Consider the following 21,843-nt stretch of genomic DNA (forward strand, 5'->3'; position numbering starts at 1 on the left):
TTTGCGGTGGCACCCTTTGCTCAGAGGCAGACTGCACTTAGTTCTCCATGTTAGGTCTCAATTCCTTTGTCTCCATCCAGTCTTTGCTTTGCATAGCAGACTCAGAAAAAAAGAAAAAGAAAATAAAAAAAAAGAACAACCAGAAAAAAAACCCACACCAGAATCACAGCCCTACATGACAGTGTGTTGGCACAATGGCAAGTTTCAAGCCTCTAATAGCAAGCCATTTAAAGAGAGTCAGTTACAGGTATGAATTGTGGGCATGTTTAGGAAAGAGGAAAGATTATGATGAAGTAGGAAAGTGGATTGCATGTGGACAGTCTTAATTGCATGCTGCAAGGTAATGACAAGCTGTGAAATCCTAAGACCTCAAATCTAGTTCTGTGTTCTTTTACAAACATGTAGGGGACAGAGTCGTGAGCACTCTGTGTGCCACCCACCGAGAAATGAGAAGCAGGGTGGGGGAGATGTGAGGAGTGCAGAAACACAAGGGCAGCGCACTGAGCAGACCTGCCCTTGTTTGTTATCCTTGCTGAAACCCTGCCTTGTGAGGAAAGAGCTTTTATATAAACTGGTGATTAAAGGAAAGAGGTATCTAATTTGGTATTAAGAGAGTTGCTGAAGAATTTAATAGTAAAAACAGTTGCTAGAGCAGCTGTTTCAACACAGTTCAGACAATTGGCAGCCAAACTGCTTCCATTTCATAAGTAGGTGACATATTTAATTTCTCTTCACAGAAGTCTTAAATATATCAGGAGAAAATGCACAATTTTAGAGGGCTTTGTCCAAATGCCTTTGCTCACATTCACCGAAGGCTTTTTTGTTGCTCTTCAAGTATGATGCTTTAGAAAGTCATGCTTTGGATGTGTTGATCCAGCTTGAGAACAGCCAGAAATTTACTACTAGAAGCTAGTTATGAGCCTGGTCCAGAACCACTGCAATCCGTGGATGTGTTCCTAATGATTGCAGTCAGTTTAGGATGAAATGCAACCACTGTTGAAGCATACTTTTTGATTTCTTTGCTGTCTGGGTCAATCTGGTAGTAATTTGACAAACTCTGATTAGGCTACTTGTTGTTTTCCCCCAGAATTCTGCCCACCAATGTTAGCAATTTCTCTCCAGATTTTGGATATCCTAGCAAAAGAAATACATCTTTTCCTGCTCTATGTGTTCTTCTTCAGCCCATCCAATCTTATCACAGATATAAGTGAAATAAAAGTAGTCCTTAAAAATGAATGTGATTCAAGGTTGTTGAAGAATTGCAAACATTCAGATCACTAGTGGTTATGGAACAGTCACTTTGTTAACAGCAAGCACAGAGCTAAAACTCCTATTCTACCCTGTTAGAGAAGATTAATTCCTGCTTTCTTAACAATCTTTATCCTCATTTCCAGGCTTGGAAAAGATTGCATTGTTCTAGCATTTAATAGTTATGTAAATTAGCACTGATTTTGTCATTTAGCACCTGTGCAAAATTTTTTGCTGGAACAGTTCTTTCAAATATGGCATAAACAAAGCATAAGATGCACAGTGATACTGTTCTTTTGTGGATGCTTATTTGGAAAAATATGCATGAGCTATTGAGCATGTCATGGATATGCAAAGCTTTGTAGGCGTGTGGTTGGTCTTAAATAACACATAGGCCACTAGTCAGACTTTCAGCAAGCTTTATTTTGAAAATATATTAAATACCATCATGCATATGCTAAAAACTTTACCACATCTTTAGGGTAATGGTAATGTTTTTACTCAGAATCTTTGTCTGCTGAACATAACTTAGGCTGGATATAGAGATATTGACACAACTTCTGCTGGCTTCTGCCTGGTATTGCTGTGGCCTCCGCTGCTTCTGTCCTCTGTTCTGTGTGAGCAGATGGGATCCTGCAGCTGTTTGAATAACTATTAGTTTTAAAGAATTATGCTGCTCTGATTAACCATTCAATGAGGGGGGAAATGGCAGGGGAGGGAGCACCTAAGGAATCTCTCTACTTCAGGCCTCTTGCCCAAAAGCATTCATTTAAATGTTTGAGCAGTGATGAGGTGAGGAGTTATATAAACGGGAAGCCGTTCCTCAAATCACTATCTTCTCTCTGCATAGAGTGTAATTGATAGCTTATGTGCTTGCAACAGCTGAAAAAATAGAGCAGAACATGCAAACACATCTACTATATAACATACGTAGGAAGCAAGTGGAGGAGAGTGTTAACTGTAATAGAAAGTGAATTATCTGCCATTTTTGTTCCACCCCAGATGTAATTCAGCAAGGAGATTGGATCTGTGCACTAGATAGTCTGAGACCGTGCCTTGGAAATTGGCAGTCAGAGTTCCATCCAGAGGGCAGGAAATGTGTGAACAAAACCCAGCCCAGGTTATCAAGCAAAACCCCGAGCCAACAGGGGTCCTTGGATATTGAGTAGCTGGCACTTTCCTTCATTTAAAGTAGAAAAATATCTCTTGTTTTACAGGTGAGGGGAGATGCTTTGAGAGCAGTCTGTCGTAGATCATGGCAAAATCTGGCAAGAAAAACCAATCTCAGGATGATTTCACAGTGAAAATTCATTTGACTGGTTTCTTGCTTGGATCTAGGGGCTAGTTAGTGCACTGCTGTATATATACCCATGTGTCTCCAGGTTTTGGACCCTCATCTAACATTTTTGCTATGAGTTTTGGTTCAATCTGAGATCCTGTGCTTTAAAGAAAAGGTATGTTTGTTTACTGAGAACTGACTTGTCTTCAGTATAGAAAGAATGTATTTTTAGAAGCATGGTATGGCCACAGTTTCTTCCCTTGTTTTGCTTTCTTAAGGAGATAATAGTGATACGCTCTTGAACTGAACTCAACCAGCCAACACAATAGCTGGGACAAAGCATGTAGGAAAAAGGATGCTAACAGTGCTTCCTCCAAAGATGCTCAGACAGCAAACACACTTTACAGCTGTACATTAAAGATTTCCAGAATCAGTTAAAAGCTTTGAGGGTCCCAGTAGCCGTGCTCAGAAAACCCATGTGGCTTCTCTGTGTGTAGACTTCTGGTAGTCTTCTAATTAGCTTTGTAGAGGTCTCTGAAGGCATCTGGGTTTCTCACTGACTCGGGAATTGGACTGAATTTAGGCTGCCTGAACATGCCAGTGCTGGGTTTGAGCATCTTTGAGTGTTTCTGTATGGATCTCCTCGCCCCTCTGGAATGGCAAGAGGGAGCAGCGTGGTGGGATGGGCTGTGCTGTGGTACTGACTGCACCAGGCTTTGTGGCAGAAAGCACAGAGCAGATCGGTTTAAAACAAAAGGGAATTAAAAAAAAAAAAAAAAGAAAGGCAAATTCAATTAGTCATTTGAAATTGAGTTGGGGTTTACAACTTGAATTTTTAGGCCCAGATCCATCAGAGCACTTAAGCACCTGCTTTACCTTGAATACAATTTGCTTTTCAATAGCAGTTATTTGCTATCAGAGAGCTCCAGGAAACCTGGGCTTAAATGGACATTGTAAAGGATGAAGGAAGGATGGCAGACAGGCCATCTTGGAGAAATTCCTCTTTTTCACTCCCTGCACCTTATGTGGTTTAAATAATGCCTCCTTAATGCAATGCTTTGTGTTACCTACTCTGTAAATAATGTCAGGAAAGGTTATTTAATGATAATTTGACTTTTTCTTTGAAAAGACTTGTTACTAATCTTAACGTAAAATTCTTCAGTATTATTGAGGGGAATAACAACCTAATGTCATTTTGGTTTGATTTCTTTGTATGAGGGGGTGGCAACTCTCCCTTGTCTCTCCTCACCAAACATCAGAAGCAAGATCTGTTACTGAGAGATTGCTGCAGTGGTACTTGGTCTTACAGAGATTTCATCAGAAACATTTCATTTTTAAGGAACAATGGAAAATGTTCAGCTGTCCATTATTACACTTCTTTGTACACAGTCTAAAAATATAAATGGAAATTATAATTACATCTGTAATTCTGGGTCCCAGCTGAAATCGCTTTAATCTCAATGTGAGGGAGAAAAAATCAATACAGAACCCTTAACCCTGGTCTTTTCCTCCTTAGATATTTCATTTTCAGTTGTGCTAGTTTATACCACAAGTTTTATAAGTTTTTCAAGGAACTTTAGTATACAGAGACGATTTTGCATCCTCAAAATGGCATTGCTACTTTGTGCTTTTCTGATTTAGAAATTGTAATGATGTTCTTGAGAAATGGATTATATTGTAGCTGCTTGATATAATATGATGTTTCTCTCTTTTACTTTTTGTTCATTAAAAAGCAGGGCCTTTGAAATGTTGCAAAGTTCTTTTAAAGAAAATCCTATTTTACTGGCAGTAGAATTACACTTTTTTTTTCTTTTTTTTTTTTTTTTCAAGAGGAATCCAAGTCAGCATTAAAGATTTAACATTGAGATTTGGAAAAGACATCTTTCTCAACTCACCACAGGCTCTCTCTACTCCATTGTCCTTTTTTTCCTATAGGCTTCAAATAGTAGGTCTGTCAAAGTTAAATATGATCATGTTTAGGGGTTTTTAATATCAACATCTGCAAGTACAGAAATGTCATCAAGTGTTTTGTGTTTCTGAAACCTTCACCTTTCTGCAAACCCAAGCTGAGACCAACAGTTGCTTTTGTTTGAGTTAACATCTGAGGAGGAAGGGTGAGGTTCTTTTATGCTCTAAGACCTTTGCAAACTATTAATTGTCCACGAATTGCAGCTTCCTCTGAAACATCTGGTTCTGGTAATAGTCCAGACATGATGCTGCAGATTAGGGCACACTCTGCTACATTGCCCCAGTTGCCACACTGTTAATGATCATGGATCTAACATCCACAGAGCAGAGGTGTGCTGTTCATCTTGGCAGAATATCTTATTTCTTTGTAATTGCATGTATGTACCATTTTCTAGATCATGGGCACTCAAAAAGTAAAGCATAAATTAGCAGCATTCTGGTCAGGCTTTTCTCTGGATACCTGAAAGACACAACTGAAAAGGAATGTTTCCAGTTGAAGTGAGGCATTTCAGCAACCTACGTTTAGTACCCGAGGTACAATTTATTTGCTGTCTAAGGCTGTCAAGCCTTAACTTCCTGATTTCATTCCAGGATACAGATGTTTCATTCTCTCCCTGCCCTTTCCTCCCCTTGCAGATACCATTCTATACAAAAGCCCAATCCAAAGATCATTGAAATGCTTCCATTGACATCCAGAGGCTTTGGCTGGGGCTGGACGCGTCTGGGGCACAAAGTTCTTCGCTGCATCAAAGTTATTCCCTCTTCTCAGTCTGGTATCCAGGCAAAGCACAGATGTTTTTCCATCTTTACTTCCCCCTGCAAAGTATCTTGATGGGCTTTTTATGAGCTTGCCACTTCAAGTCTATCACACTACGCAATCTGAAAATACTTGGAGAGATATTATAGTAGTGACCTTTATTGTTCATTAGTGAATCAGCAGCCTTGCTTACTGTGGCTTTAAATGAGCTATATAAATTGGTTGTTATTTTCAATGATGATTCCCTTGATTTGAACATACTAGAGCACAGATAATTGATTGATTCATTATGTAAAAGATTGTTTCAAGTTAGAGAGTGGTTTTATTTAATTTTTTTTCTCCCAGCCAAATTGAGATATGCTGTCTAGAATCTTGGCCAGGTTCTTACCAGGTTCACATCCGGAAGCACTCTTTCTTCTCTGTTTCTCAGTGATGGCACATAGCAGCCTTCCTGGGTGGGTGGGGATGCCTCTTTGATTGTGGTGCTATTCCTTGTAATGTCAGCTGAAGCTGCTGCCAGCATAGAGTCCTGCACGTAAGACTTTGTTGCAGATGTGTCCTTTCAAAATAAATTGAAGTCTATACCAGGTAGTGCTGTCCAAAACCTCTCTCTGTCTCAATGCTGGCTTGCCTCTACCCTGTATTCCAAGTGCTATACTGTCACCTCTCTCAGGTATCACTAATTCCCAGCTAATGACATTCCTTTGCCAAGGATGCAGTGTTTTGGTGTGTCTTTAAAGCCTTTTTTTTTCTTTCTTCAGCTGTGTGCTCCTCTTTCAACTTCAGGAACCTGATGTCTTCTGTTCTAGATACATAACTAAGCTGATAGAACTGTTACAACAGCCTGTACTTGCTTTCTCTAAAAGGTTGTTTTGCTCTAAGATCTTTGCTTTTGCAAATTTTATCTTGTTGTCTGTCATGCAGCACAGTGTGCAGATGGCACGGAAGTTTGTTTAGAAGCTACACATCTCATTTATTGGAAGTGTTGGGGAGGATGCATGTAGATCAGGGACATGGGTGAATACAGCAGTTCCCAAAGAGCAAAGGATGCTGCATGCCCAGGGACCATATGCATAAATCCGGCTGTGGGTGCATGGTGCTGCCCCAGGCCAGGAATGCATGGAAGAAAATCACACAAATCTGATGATGTCTCATGTCATTTGGGACACCTGGCTGGCACTGCCAGGGCTGGCGCTGCTGGCAAGGAAAGTGAAGAAGAGAGCAGTAGCCAGGCCAGGAGAGGATAGTGGTAAAAAATGTGATGGGTTCTAGGAATCCAAGCCTAGTCCTTGCTGAAGGAGGCAGAGAGGACAGTGGGGGCTGTGGCATCTTGTGCTGTTGTCCTGTCCACCCGCCTCCATCTTGTGGTCTAATGCGATCACCTCTGACTTCCAGATTTGCTTAAGGAAACAATATCCAGCAAATTAAATAGGGAAGAAATGAGCTCAGATGTGTATGAAAGTCAGCAGTTATGTTGTTTTCATGTGGGAATGGAACATATTTGTGTATATCTATAGGCATTAGAGCTAATACCATATACATGAGTAAAAACTCCACCTGTGCCCATAAAGCAGTTGGAAGCTGTATTTTGCATTTCCTCCATACTCAGTGGTTCAGGTCTCAAAGCAACCTCACAGTGATGTACTTGGCAGTGGTGCCATGTGTGCGTGTCTCTTTCAAGCACAGCTGTTCTACAGGACATCTTGAGGGGGTGTTTGCAGATTCTCGTCTGTGTCTCACTTCTCCAGAATCTGCTTCTGCTCCCAGGATCTGGCGCGCCAAACCCTCCTCATCAACTCCTGAGCAAGTCAACAGCCTGTCCCAGGCTGCTGCCTAAGAGAATGGCAGGGCTTTGTAAATAAAGGAAACAATTGAATGATAAGTTCACACTTCAGCACGCTGCTTAACAACCTGATAACCGTTAATTACATACAGTATTTTTAAATGCAGCAACAGGGAGATAACTCGTGCAGAGGTGGGGCACAGGCCCTTGGGCCTCACGACCGGAGTTTAACCTCTTACTGCCCATGTCCCTAAAGAGACTGGTGGCTGCAGCTCCGAATCGAATGCCACCAGTTCTGAGCTTCTGCTGGCCAGCAGTGACTCAGGGTCATGCACGTGAAGCGTCCTCAGCTGCAGGTGGGGGCAGGGGGAAGCTCTGCTCAGTCCCAAATCTCGTGGGTCCTGCTTTGAGAGCAGCCTGTGAGCTGACAGGCAGAAAAGGTGGGGTGATAAGCCCAGGGCTGCCTCCAGCAGAGGCAGCAGGTAGAGCGGGTCCAGCCGGGAGCTGCTGCTGCTGGTGTAAGTGCAGGAGCTCTGCAGGAAGGAGCCAGCACAAACACAGCTGGGATGGGCGCTGGGGCCGGCTGCGAGTCGCAGCAGCTGCGCTCAGCGCTACCGCTCCCTGGGCTCCGGGTGGGACATTTCCGTCTGTCCCTGCCCTGTGGGATTGAGGGTTTGACCCTTGTTATTTAAAGCACAACTTCAGGACATCTGCTGTCAGAGCACCCGCAAAGTTTGTGGCTTAATGCAAGTCTGATTAATTGATTTGCCTATCCAAATCTGGAGATTTACACACTTCTATAGAGGCAGCTGTAAAGTTATAACTTCAGCTGTTTATCATGCCCTGAGCCTTTAAATCTCAATTATGAAAGGTGGTGTTTAATGGCTAGCTGGAAAATGGGTGGTTACCAGAGTGTTAATGGAGTGCGGCAAGCCAGGAAATGTATAATCTAATGCCTATATAGAAATGAAAGGTTCTAACAAAAGAAAATATTGGGGGGAGGATGTACTTACAGGCTGTTTGTGCTATTTAGGAGAAAATCAGTACATGAGCAGTAGGGAAACAATGGGGACTGAAATACTGCCTGAAGAAAGAAATAAGAGCTGCTTGTTTTTAAGGTACCTCTTGCTCCCCCCGCCAAACAGCCATCCTTCTTCTCTGGGTCTTGAGTTTTGCCTTTGTTACAAAAGGAAAAAAAAAAAAAAAAAGAATGATTTGTCACAATGAGTTTTACAGAATGTCTGGACCAGAAAGAAACATTGAAGGAAAAAATAACCAGCTACGTATTCCTTTTTTACTGAAGCATGGTCTTACTACCCAGTTTGTGCCATTGGAGGCAGAATTGACAGCCATACTTCATCATGGCAATGGGAGAAAGTGCTGCAAGGAGTGCTTTAATTTAAATGAGAAATGCTCTAAGAGGAAAAAAAAAGCCTAAAAGCTTGGTAATAACATTAATAACCACTTCTTACAGGTTTTTACTAGCCCACTAAAGATCAGACAGCATGTTAAGGTCCCAGTGGCTGAATAGTAAAGACCTGGGCCCAGGTTATTATTACTTAGGAAGATTCTTTTAATGATTTCTGTTATTAGTTGAAAATCATTTGAATAGTACAGCTGAATGGTCACCGTGCTTTAAATTCATTTTGAATGAAAAATGAGAACAGGGTAGAATTTGGGTTTATGCATTTCTGAAAGCACAAAACCAGCGTGGATAGCAGTTGTGCTCTGAATGGGCAGGCAAAGGGCAGAGGTTTCCCTGCTGGGGAGGAGCTCTTCTGGACTGTGATCAATTCCTTCTGAAAAGCAATTTTGACTATGGCAACAGAATTTCTTTTAAATCAAATTAAAAGCTCCTAAATCACCACAGACTCCGTAATTTCTACTCAGATAGCCTTCAAAAAAGCAGAGACCTCCAGTAGGGGTTGGGATGAGGCAAAGGGGTCTGGGTGGTATTTCTGCCTTTTGTGCTGCTGCTGCACTGAAGCTCATGTTGGGGTCTCACCTCTGCATCTCGCTCCCCTCTCCCACACTGCCTGCTCTTGAGGAAAGCAGCTGCCTGTTCTCAGGGCAGGGGCAGCAACTCCTGGCTGTTGGGAGTTGCTACCCGGTACGACAGGGCAAGTATTACCGCAGCACAGCTTTCACTTCAGCATCTTGCTCCTGTAGTGGCAGTACTTTTTTGTATTCGTTGGAATTTGCATTTAAATGCAAAATTCAATCGAGAAGCCTAAACAGTTGCTTCTCTTGCTGGCTTAAGAAGCATATGTCCTTTAAAAAGAAGTTTTCTCCCCTCCAACGTAACTTGGTTAGCATCTTCTCAGAAATGTGTCTCAGAAGACCAAAGGCCAAGAACTCTTTTAGTCTATAGGAAGAGCTTTTGGTCCCCACTGATCTGCAAAACAAAAGACCAAAGGGACCTTGAAATCTCAGCCAGGTCTCTCCTCAGCAGAGCATGGGGGTTCCTGAGCAACAAGCATGACTGCTTAGCATTGAGAGTGGGTTACCAGTGCCCAGAGGTTAATGACTCACACGGCATTATGTTGTGCTGAATAATGAGGAACATCTGAAATGACACATGTTGTAATGACTCGCTACTTAAAGTACCAATCTACTTAAGATCCCTTTAAGCTTGAAGAGATCACACAATAACAATGTCTTGTTCAATAGGTGCTACTTTATTTTATGCCTTCTGGTAGAAGAGATGTACCATGCCTGAGAGCGTATGAACAAAACAAGTGAGGACTTGAGTAGGAAGGATTATTGCACTAGTTGTTGTGAATGCTTTTTAGGCATTTATAGAGCACCAGCTAGCACATTTCAAGTTTTGTTTTTGTTAATTTCAGGGTTTTAATCCTGGTTGTCACAGTTCCTCTATTTGTAGGTTGGATTTAGGGAAGGAGAGAAAGGGGAGCTTTGTCTGCAGGATGAGATTATCAGAAACTGGTCTGAGATTTGCTATGGAAACTAAACTAATGCTGGAGCAAAGCAGCAATGCTGTCTTATGGTTTGGTTGCTGATGGGAGGGAGTTTAATTTAATGGCACTCTAAATTCTGATGTTAACCAATCTGTGACATAGTTTGCTCCATTAGGGATTGAGAACAATCTATTTTCTGGCAGACAAAATAAGTTGTTTGTGCTGTCATAAGAAGTCATACCTAATCTTACAGAAAAGTTTTAGACCTGTCAGACACTGCTTGCCTGTCTTACTGTTGTTTCTGCAGTCTGCTCTCCTGCATGGAAAGCTGGTACGTGACTAAATTGTACACTTGGTCTTAGATGTAAAAGCAAGCGTGACACCTGAATATCTCCAATTGCTAAAAATGGCCCAGGGAGCAGCTGGGTCCCAACACCTCTGTGGTGTGGCCCTCTGCAAGCAATAAAGGACTCAGTTCTCCAGCTGCTTTAAGGCTGGACTTCAACTAGAGAAATATAAACACTTCTCTGCACTTACCTGCTGGGATTGTGGTGCTTTAACTGTTTGTTTCTAAGTATTTTAAGCTGTAATATTGAAGAGAGAGAGAAACTGTGCTTATAAACTCTTATATTTGGGCCAGTTGGCACCACTTTAGACTTTGCAAAAGTGTATGCAAGACAGGAGAATCAGGCCTGCCTGCATTGCATCTGGAATGTATTGCTCGAATTTCAAACAAACTTATCTGGACTCGTCCTTCTCCAAACCAAAACCAAATAGGAATTCTTTAAAAAGGGAAGAGAGATTCTTCCACTCTTGCACCCCCCACTCACACACACACCCCCACCACCTTGAAATGCAGGTCATTAAAAGATCATTATTTTTATGGGTCTGCAAAGCCTGTAGAAGTCAGAGCTGTGTAATATACATTGCAGAGTGTTCTGCTAATCCAGTCCGACCGCAGTCGTGCCTGGCCCAGGGAAGAGGGTCTGGTAACTGGAAACCTGACACTGAAGGAATTCCAAACACAGTCCTCAAACTAAAAACAGCTCTCTCTGCATGGCATGTGCTACATGAGAGCCAGGGATTGTATTCGTTTATGTTATCTGATTTTTCAGCCTTGTATTGTTGATAAAAGAACAGGAGAAGGAAGCACCTCCACCAGCTCAGCCCATAAATAAAGTGTGTATGGTGTGGTAGAGGTTAGTATGACATTGCAAGACATCTGCCTTCTTCTGTGGGGTACAAGCCTCTCTCACAGACAGCAGCCACGGAGCACTTCCTTGTGCTGCAGATTCTTCCCAGCACTAAGATACCAAATTTGATTCCCAGTGAATTTTAAATGCAAACCCTTTATTTGGCTGTGGGAAGTATTGATCTGAAAGGGCAAAGAATATTTATTATAGGATTATCTCACCTATTAAGATACAGAGACCCGCCTTAATGCATCTCAGTGATTTCTTTGAAATCTGCAGTGATTTGAAATTTCATTAATTTATTTATGTTATATACATGTTGAATATTAAGCAACAGTAGTTCTTAGAGCCACTGACTACAAACAGCACTGCAGTATCTTTAATACTTTATCTGGAGAGATAGGCACTACGTGATCTTTTCAGTTAATTGTTTTTAGTGTTTGTTGAGAAGAGCTTTATAAAGACACAGTGTAATGTATTTGATACTTCAAGATTGTTTGTTTGCATAATTCAATTCTTACATCAGCTTCTCTTTTCTTCTTTAAAAGTAGTTCCTCCTGGCTGAGAACAAACATCACACAATCACACTGCATACAGTGGAGTTCTTCACTGAGAATTTGGACACAGATAGGATGTTGTTGCTTTCTCCTGTTCTTTAATCACAGCCTGGGCTGTCTGATGCCATCACCCAGAGTCTCTGTATGTCTTACTTAGACATGAAAGAGACTGCAGCCAAATGTGGGCTTTCCATTTGCTACTTAGTCTGTGGCTGTCTTTGAAGTTTATTTCAAGAAGTACTCTCTAACAAAGTAAGAAGGCAGGTTTTCTTGTGAGATTATATCCCTTGCAAAATATTCCCTCAGCAGCAAGGAGGAGATAGTGATGTAAGAAGAGAGCATTCCCTTCCTTGCTTTTTACCAGGTACTAAGAGGGTGACCTCTGTGACTTTCCCTATAGAACAGAGGGAAGAAAAACCCTTTGTCACAATGAAATCCAAACCCCCAACGTGATGGGGCACAGCACGAGCAGTTAGACCTTCATTTTGCTTTCCTTTCCTTTCAGATAGCCCAAGCACATGTCTCCAAGGATGTTAAAGGTGACCTGCAAATGAAGGTTATCAATGAAATGCAGTAAACCTGAAATGTAATTTTTTTTTCTGATTAGGTTTTTGAAGCATCAGGTATTTATGCCAGTCTACTCTGTAAGATTTTCCACAGTTGAAGAATAGCTAAAACGGGGGTTAAAAAAAAAAAAGATGAAACCTTCAGATACCTGTTACTAAATAGTATTTTGGGTAAAGGAAGTCTTTCCTAGGTGTTCCAAATCCTGTGGTTCAGTTTTAAATAAACCCAGAAGCTCTTAAAAATTCTGCAGTGAAGCTAGAAGATACTCTATTTTTTGTGCTTGGAAGATAAATAAAGCGGAGAGAAAAACAAACCTGCTTTAGGCTTTACCTGTCATAGAGAAAATAACAACACATTAATTGAATATCAGTCACAAATTATCTGCTTTTCTTGGACAAGTCTACTTTGTGCTCCTAATGCTCAAAATGGATCACAGTTGTTAACTGGTGAATCGTTTTAAAAGATAAACCGGTAGAGCTGCAAACCAGCATATGAAGTGAAACATGTTCACAACTGCCTATATGTGATGTGTAATTTCTCTGCAGGGGAAGGAAGATGAGACTTTGCTTCCTCAAAGCAGAAGGGGCACCATTTTAAGGGACACCTTGCTCATGACATTTTTGACAAGTGTTTTCATTCTGCCCCACCAGTTTCAGTCCTTTGTGGAGCCTGGTCCTTCTCTCTCCCTTCATTCATTTGCTTCCTGCAGCAGCAGCCGCTGCTTTTAGCTAGACCCACATCCATAATGCACTTTCCAGTGGGACCCAGCAGAGCTGAACTATCAGCAAAACCAGGTTTTGAGCTCTGAGATCAGTTCCTTCCCAGGATGTTGTGTCAGCTTCCCTGCCTTCTGCCTGCCATTAATTGCACTGTATCCCCAGGTCAAACAAATGGCCAAAAATCTGGAAAACAGCTGACAGTCAGAGCAGCTCCTACTCAGCATGTCCTCTCAGAGGGCACGGTCCTGGCCTGGTCCTTTTGAGTGGCTGGACCTGCTTGACCCAATTTGTGGATTTTTGATCACTCCCCTGGGTCACTGATTTTCCACTTGAGATTATTGTTTTGACCCCCACACCATGGGTCACTGGGGAGGTGTGATATGGCCCTGTGAACTCTGAACTCATCAGAAGCCAACAAAAACAGTGCAGAGAGGAGAAGAATTTCATTAGGACCTCCTCAGAGGTGGTAGTGTCTGCTGAGGGAAAAGCTAGGTGTTGTTTTCCTTCTTGCAGAAACAAGCACAGCATCTACAAGGGACTGCCAAGTAGAAAGTGTTTGGTTTGGTTTGTTTTGGCAATTTCTTTAAGGATAAACAACAGCATGTACTTTTACACCGTGAGCTATCGAGTGAGAAGGGTGTTGGTTCAGAGGAGCTGTCCTCTTCCTCCTGGGAACTGCCCTCAGTGTCCCAGACTTACTGCTAATGGTGACAGCATTTCTGCAGGCAGAGCTTGGTATTTGCAGTTGTTTCTTTTACCTTAGAAAGATTAACTTTCTGATGCTTAATTTGTCACACTTGAGGAGGGAAGGGCAATTTTTTCCTGTTTTTTAAGACTGGTCAGGTAGAGGTTCATGGAGACTCTGTAGGCTGGTTGGTTGCACTGTGAGCAGCTCCTGAGAATGAACTTCACCAGGCTTGGGTGGTAGGTGAGGAAGAATGAATCCTTGGGAAATAATTTGGCTTCAACATGCTGTGCTGGTCATAAAAGGGAAAAAAAGTGTTGTCATTGTAGCTTGTGTACCTGTGAGTGTAACACTCACTGGGATCGCTAGGGAAAGTGACCTGGAGAGTGTGGAGCAACCATGAGGATATCTTCTGTGAAATCTCCCTCAGTCATGCTGCCCAGAGTCAGCCTTTTGGACAGTTACCAGTGTTTCCCAAGGTTTTACTCAGGCAAAAATTCTGCTAATTGTTGGCTATACTATTGCTTGTATTATCCCCAAGACTTCTAAAATAACTCACATACCCTTGTCTTCCTGGGGCTTTCCTAAAAGGTTTGTGTGAAGTGGATTTCTGTCAGGTCTCTGTGTACAACCTGTCATGACTCTGGGCAGGACACTCAAGAATTACACCAGCTATGGGTGTTTTGCCCTCAGAGAAAGGAAACTGGTGCTGATAGTGAACAACTTGGGGTTCTATCTTTTAAAGAAAGATTTTGCTCTTCCCACATGTTGTTCTGCAGTTTGTCTACCCAGCCACAGATGGTGTTAGCTGTAAGTGAAGCGATGGTGGATTTAGTTTGCAAGGAGAGGGAACAGCAATGGAGATCTGATGGCATCAGCTCAGGCAGCCTGGGGCCATTTCTCAGGTCTGGCACACTTTGATTGCCCAGGCACATCTTCACTTCACAGTCCTGGGCCAGAGCAGCCTGAGTGCACAACCCTCTGCACAGTCACAGCTTCTGTGGCAGCAGTGTAACACTCATTCCTAAAACTGGGCTGGCTGAGTTTTCCTGGGAACAGCTCTTTTGGCTGGATGGCAAAGCCCCCCTCTTTTCCTGCATCTTGCAGAACTCTGGTGTCACTTGAGGCATGAGTTATGTACTGGAGGCTCAGTATGTCATGCTGGTGACTCAGTCCCATTTTCAGCCATCATTTTGGTGCCAGTTCATCCTGAATTTGTTTTTTAGAGTAATACAATTTGCAGTTAAAACTCTGTCCAAAAGCTACCACTGGGTTTTCAGTGAATTCTGGGTCAGGTTCCAAGCTCAGTCCTTTTTTAATGTGATCCACAAGAATTTCATTGATTATAGCTGCCAATGAGAACACCTTATAAAACCAATGTACATGATTTTGAGCATGATCCTTATATTAAAAGGTGATGGGTGTAGGTTTGACATTTGTTCCTCTTGGTGTGCTGCTTGACACAAAGCAGTTCCTACCACTGCAGAGCCTTTTATGATTGGAAGTACATTTTTGTGCACAGAGACATTAAAGCTGAGTGTGATGGGACTGACTAGTGAACAAGCCTTCATGCATGTGGAAAAAATAGTGGAGCAGCTCTTTGGGCTGCTCTGGAAATGAGGCTTTGTTGCAAGGTGTAGGTGTGTGAGCAGTGACGGTAATTGTCTCAGTACGTACGGTTAAGAGTGGTTTGGTATCTCAGAGAGTGGCTTCAGGCCCTTCAGCACTTTGTCTGGACTGTCTCACCAGGAGGTGGGGGGGAAGCTGGGAGTGCCTGTCTTTTATAATGTTCTGTTTTTAAAGCAGAAAGTCTCTGGGGAGCATAGGGTCCTAAAAGTCCAAGGCCTGGAATGCTTCCTTTTGCTCTTTCCATTTTAAACAGGAAACATTTGCACTAAGTTATTCCAGGAGGAGAATTGTAGGTTCATTTCAAGGCAGATAATGTTTGTTCATTGCCTATGTCCATGATTTACCCCATGGGCTTAAACGAGTGCAGCAGAAAACCACATGTTTTGTTTTACTACATGTTAAACAAGTTCCAGCGGAGTCTGGGAGCCCAGGTTAAGAAAGAATGAGCATGCTTGTAAAATCTCTGTGTGAACAAGAGAGTCATTGACAAATTTTGAACACCTGATCTGTTGTACCAGAATGATTACTTTTTTCATAATCTATGCAAAGAATATTTAAACAGTCGATGAGTTCAGTCCCAAAGACACAGAGCAGGTGTAATTGATCTATATAATTGATCAACTTCCAGCCCCTGTTTTGGGTCAAACCTCTGTCTTCTTCCCTAAGCTCTCATTTGGAGAGAAGCTTCCTGTGCAGTCAATGAGGGGTTTTGTCCAAAGTGCAAAGACATTTGCAGTCAGACTGGCAAAAACTCCTAATTAAATTGAACTTTTGGGGATGCTCTGGTGACATGTCTGTGAGAACAATTATTTTTGCCATTTCAAAAGTATCACAAGTTAAGTTGTAATAGGAAAAAATATCAATGTTTCATTAATGAAAATCATGAAATTAAGATGCAGAAGGCTACAGAGAGGACTCCATGGCACATCCTCGGGGATGACACATCCTCGGGAATGACACATTCACATGATGCTTTTCACGTGAACTAGGGCTTGTGAGATCCATACTGATGCAGACAAGTTACAGGGCTGTTGTAATATCAGGCCTTTTAGATCACAGATTTTTTGAAACCTCACTGGCAACTTGCCCATTAAACACAGGTATTGTAGCCTGACATCCCCAGTGTTCTTCCCCAATTTTTCCAACTATGGTGTTTGGAAAGTTTTACAGGCTGACATATTGGAAGAGAATAGTGGGAAATGGCCTGGAAAGCGTGAATATTTGTGCATGTAAAGCTTATGGGATTTGCAGACTTGCAGACCCAACTCATCTGTTTATCCTCAGGCTAGATAAGATTCAGTCAAATATGCATTGTTTAAAGGAGCTTTGTTTCCATTATGGCAAATGGATCACAGGAGACTGACTTTGGAAGCTGAAGGGCTCCAGTGCTCCCCCATTGTAAAAGGGCTGTGATGTGTACTGGACCCTTCCTCAAGTGTCCTGGACGTTACAGACTTTTGTAGCATGCAGGTGGGAAGCTTGTTATCCTTCAGAAGTTCTTTTCATTCATCAGGACTTGTCATGCTTGAGGTGGCATTTCCTCTCCCAAAGTAAACATAGATTGTATGTACAATAATGTATCACTGGGCTAGTAGACTGCCTTTTTATGTGCTTTATTATGTTTTTTCTTCCTCAGGCGTGGACCTGCAGAGCCACTAGAATATTTAACAGGGCCACGAGTAACGTACAAAGAGAGAGATCTTCCCTACTACCACGGAGGACAGCCTGTTATCCACCCATCCAAGGGGAACTACATCCGTGTGCCGGACACAAGAATGGCAGAACTGAGGTACCCTCAGTATTACCCAGGCCAGCCCGTGGCAAACCAGCATAAAGGACCCCTCCGGCAGGACGTGCCGCCCTCCCCTCCGCAGTCCCACCGAGCACCAGCTTACAGTGAAATGGTCCGACACCGTGGGACCAGTCCAGACCAGTACCAGTACAGGCAACAGGATCCCAGGCACAAGAACCCCATGACTGCAGCTGTATAGCCCTGCACTGGACTTGGGCACATCATCCTTGTAGAGTTGTTCCTAAGCGTAGCTGCCTGTAAGAATGGCACACAAGACCTGGAGTCGTTCTTACTGAGCTGGGCTCAGCCTAGGTGCTTTCTAACAGGCAAACTAAAGCCACGTGAGGTACGATGTGTTTTGAGTATGTGAGGTACCAGACAGTTGAGTGTTTTTTAATTCCTTTTAAAAATAGAAAGTGGCTGCTGGGAATGAAACACAACACTTAATACACCTCAGGGCTATTTACTGAATCCAGTTACACCTTTACAGTACATAGCTGTCTGTGTAAGGGCAGCGGAGTCACCAGAGTTTACTTCAGAGTGCTGTTGTAGAGCCTTTAAAGTGAGAACACAGCATGCAGTACGGACTTCTTGCAGAGCTGGGCATCTTGTGTATCTAGTGTGTGATCATGACAAGGGACTGCCACAGAGATGGTGGCCACATTCCAGGCACGTCCTGACCAACAGCTCTGCTTTAAGGATGCTGCAGTTCCAGATTTGTGATCTGGCCTCTGTCTTCCTCTGTCTTTTTGGTGGTGGCAGCATTTATCTTGTAGCCTTCATTTTTTGCAGTCTGTGTATCAAGAGTCTTCTCTTATTGCACCTGCTGCAGTTGGAGTAGGGTAAAAAGCCTTATCCCCTATGCTTGGGCAGGCTGTCAGAGGACAGGCATCCACCTGAGAACTGTGTCTGTAGAGGGGGGAGTGCGTGCTTGTGAGTGTTGGTTAGTTATACAGTGTGCAGTCTTTTAATGTAAACCCTGGAGACCAGATCCTCAGCTGCTGTCAGGAAGTGTCGCTTGAGGGGTTTCAGTGGAGCTGGCCTATAGGGAAGTGACCAGGGGGGTGACTATGGGCATGGACTCCATAATTCATATTACGTTACTGTGTCAGGTGCTGCCTTGGCTCCATCGAGGCAGCCCATTCCTGGCCCACTCCAGGCGGTGTTGGAGCCAAGTGCCTGCCAGCAGCGTGTCTGTCCCAGCCAGCCCAGTGCCACCACAAGGCACCTGTTCCTGGGGGCTGCCTTCCATGCATAGGGGAAGCTCAGCCTTGGGCTGCACCGGGCCCACTGTGCCAAGTGCCAAACTACTCGAGTTCCTGCAACCAGAGGCCATGAGGTCTGTGAGGAAAGGCGCTTTTCACAGCAAGGGGTGAGGGAAAAGACAAGGAAAGTAACAGGAAGGGCTTCAAGACCCTGGGGCCCAGGAGGAAGATGTGAGAAGAGCTGTTTGTAGCAAGTTATTTGCAGCTGTGCATAGGAAGAGAGAAGGTGTGGGTGGGGAGGGGGTGTCAGCAGCACAGCAGAGCCATGGTGGGGGGACAGGGTGGTGGGGTACATGCTCAGTCATTTGCCCCAAACAGCCTGGGTTTGCTCTGCAGTCAGAAATGTGTGTCCCCAGCCACAGGGACCTGTGCGACCTGACCCAGGAGGGCTCTGAGCATTTAGAGATCTGTCTCAAGGATTTTGTCAGGAGGAAACCATGCAGTATTGTGACCTAGAAATATGTTATTTCCAAGTGTCCTTAATTCCTCGACTTCTGCCTTTTGGAACTGTCACTAAACCACTAGGCCTCCTTTCCTCATCAGGAAAAGACTGTGACCTGGTCAAGGATTAAGCATAAGGATTTCTTTGATGTCATTTTGACACATTTGGTATGCAACATATCAAATCACATAGATCACTTCCCAGGTGTTGAATACCATCAGGAGGGTTTCTGCTAGGAGTATGTCCTGCTAGCAGGTAATGGCCCTGATGAGAAGCAGCATTTAATCCCAGCCTACTTTCTTCTCCGCTGATGGTGCTGGTTAGAGCCTGGTGTAACCCTCGGGCACAAGAAGCACTTGCAGCTGCCTGAGTGGCTGGCAGGCTCTAGTGCTTGCATTCCCATCAGCCTCCACCCACCACAGGCTGGGAAGCAGGAGAGAGGAGACAGCTTTCCATGGCAGAGGAGCACCTCCATGATTCACATAGAGGGCTGGACTCCCTGGGGCAGGGGCAGGCACAGCTCTAAATCCAGTCAGGAGGAAGCATTGGTGGGAGGGAGAGAGGAAGAGGAATGCAACTGATTATGAAGCAAGAGTCTTTGCTTCTTATTCCATTTCTTTCTGCTCTCTTCCCTAGTAATGTAGGAGGGAAAAACCTCTGGAGGGAGTGTTGGGTGTAAAGCTGGATGTCTCTCAGTACCTTCCATAAATAAGGCACATTCCCCAAGGAAACTGTGCCTGTCATGTACGTGCTCTGCACAGCCCTGTACTTCTCTCAGAAAGCTTTAGATGCTGTAGGATACTCAGCCAGGACTTCGCAGCCACAGGATAGCCGCTGGTGTTATAAAGGCCTGTTGAAATTGAAGCAAAAACAAATTAAAATACTTTCCTTTCCCTCCTTGAAATATAACCCCTGATACATTTGATCCAGCTGCAAAGAAACTAATGTTTGCGACAGTGGCTTTATCAAGCCAGGCCACAATTAAAAACAGCTCTGAAAATAAGCTACTGCCTTTGTAAATCACTCTCAACTAACCCTTCAAATGGCATCACAGCACAGTGAACAGAACTTATTTACAGTATTTCATGAGCCAGGGCCAAATAAAATCTGGATGGAAACAGCTCCTAGATTATTTATAGCCTTTGAGGGACCTGCCCAATGTCTCCTCGTAACCTGAATCTTTCCTTAAGAGCTCCCCTTGATGGTATTGGCTCCACTCAGTTGAGGCAGACAAATCAAACAAGCACCTTCTGAGCTGTTAATCTTACCTTACCCAACAGGTTATTAAATGATGCTTCTGCTCAGTAAGCAGAAATCAGTAGAGAGCTTCTTCCAATAAAAAAAAAAAAAAAAAAAAAGTAAGTAAGTATAATATATGGATGCATCCTACAGGTAAGGAGCTAAGGAGGAAAAACAGTGTGACCTAACTGGGGGAGCAAGACCAAAAAGTATTACAGAGCATCTCATCAATCTCTGGTGCCATTGTTCTGGGAGAAAATTGCCATTTCCTGATTTAATATCTGGTAGAGGTACAGTATTTTCAAAAGTATAATGTGTAACTACAGTATATATAGTCAGCTTTTCTGCAGTATAAAATGTATGATTTTAGCACCATATTGTGGAAAAATATGTACCGTGCAGAATTCACGAGGTGCTACAACTGACGGTTGAAAATACACACTTGCAAAATCCAAAAGAGCCGTTAAGTAACAAGTTGTTCTTTTCCCATATGTCCATATGTTTGGGAAAATTATGAGTCTGAAATGCTCTTGACACGTAATTGCCTCGCACTCCCTCATCCAAAATGTGCCAGTCCAGCAGCAGAGTCCCTGACGTAGTGGGTGTGAAGGGAGAGTTGGGTTTGCCACGGGAGCAGCCCTGAGTGTGTGTGTGTGAGCAGGCATCGAGACCGAGGGAGAGAGGCCCGCACTCACGTGAAGCTGAAGCTTTGATTTCCTGAGCTGGTGGCGTGCAGCCTGCATTTCTGGCTCTGGCACAGGGCCAGCCAGGCCCAGCAGTTGAAAGATTAAGAGATAGAAAAAAGAGCCTGTGGATTTTCTGAGTGACCACCCACTAGTGAGCCATGATCTTGGCCTGTGAGCTGACTTTACCACTGTGATATATTATGATGCAGAAGTCTCTAGGCACCCCTCAAATGTGTAAAGAAACATCAACTACCCTTTGTGGGGGAAACTAAGCATAGAGAAGAAAAAAAAAAAGGCTCTTGCCTTGAAAAAGTGCATGCAGTCCTGAATTCCAATTCACTCCAGCTTCCTGATCTAGAAATAGCTTCACATGCTGCCTAATTTTTTTACAGATGAATTGTGCTACCTCTTCCTCCCAGCCATCACAGATTTGTTTATCAGAGTCAGTGCTGTGAGTGAATCCTAGCGACTGCTCTGCCAGGGCCACATCCTGACGCTGCTCTGAGCAGGGGCTGCTTTGCACTTTCAAAAGGCCCCACACCTGTGCTCCCCATCACAGTTGTCCTGCAGGGTCCTTAAGCCTTACATGCAAAATCAGAAGTGCTATTCACTATCTCTGCATAGGAAAGAAGGCTTTGGAAGACACTATTGTGTTACTGTGAGGGAGAGAGAGGTACTTGTGATCCTGACAATATCTGTGTGTTTAAGTAAAACTGATTTAAAAATCATGTGTGATTGTTTTGGGGGAGAAATTCAACACGTAATTTGACAGGTTTTTCTAGTACCACGTCAGAGATTTTGATCTTTTGTTACATATGGCTATATAAATTTTACCTGGTTTATTTTGCATTAAAATAAAGGCTTTAAGACTATATATGATTATGTACTTGTATGTAGAGTTTTTCCCTTCTTTGTGTCTACAAAATCATCCTCAGCCATGGATGTGATTTGATATTAGAGGATGATACATGATCAAGCTGGATTAGAATTGGTAAGATGACTTTTTTTAACAAAAAAACAAAACCACAGCAGCCATGTGCTACTTTGTAGGGGAAAAAAGGCATCCCAGGGCTTAACTTGATTCTGTCTCAAATCTGCATTGTCTTCAGCTGTATT

General features: G+C 43.2%; 1 protein-coding gene across 4 annotated transcripts in view; it reads left to right on the plus strand.

Annotated features, from left to right (window-relative positions):
- Window positions 1–21,601, plus strand: part of PARD3B (par-3 family cell polarity regulator beta) — a 391,710-nt gene extending 370,109 nt beyond the window's left edge. For all 4 annotated transcript variants that reach the window (XM_063162314.1, XM_063162315.1, XM_063162316.1 and 1 more), the window contains one exon: window positions 16,940–21,601. In XM_063162314.1, coding sequence (XP_063018384.1) covers window positions 16,940–17,294 — 355 coding nt within the window. In that variant the 3' untranslated portion in view covers window positions 17,295–21,601. The remainder of the gene's footprint in view (window positions 1–16,939) is intronic.
- Window positions 21,602–21,843: the final 242 nt, after the last annotated feature.

This window comes from Melospiza melodia, chromosome 8 (assembly GCF_035770615.1).
Source record: "Melospiza melodia melodia isolate bMelMel2 chromosome 8, bMelMel2.pri, whole genome shotgun sequence".
NCBI lineage: Eukaryota > Metazoa > Chordata > Aves > Passeriformes > Passerellidae > Melospiza > Melospiza melodia.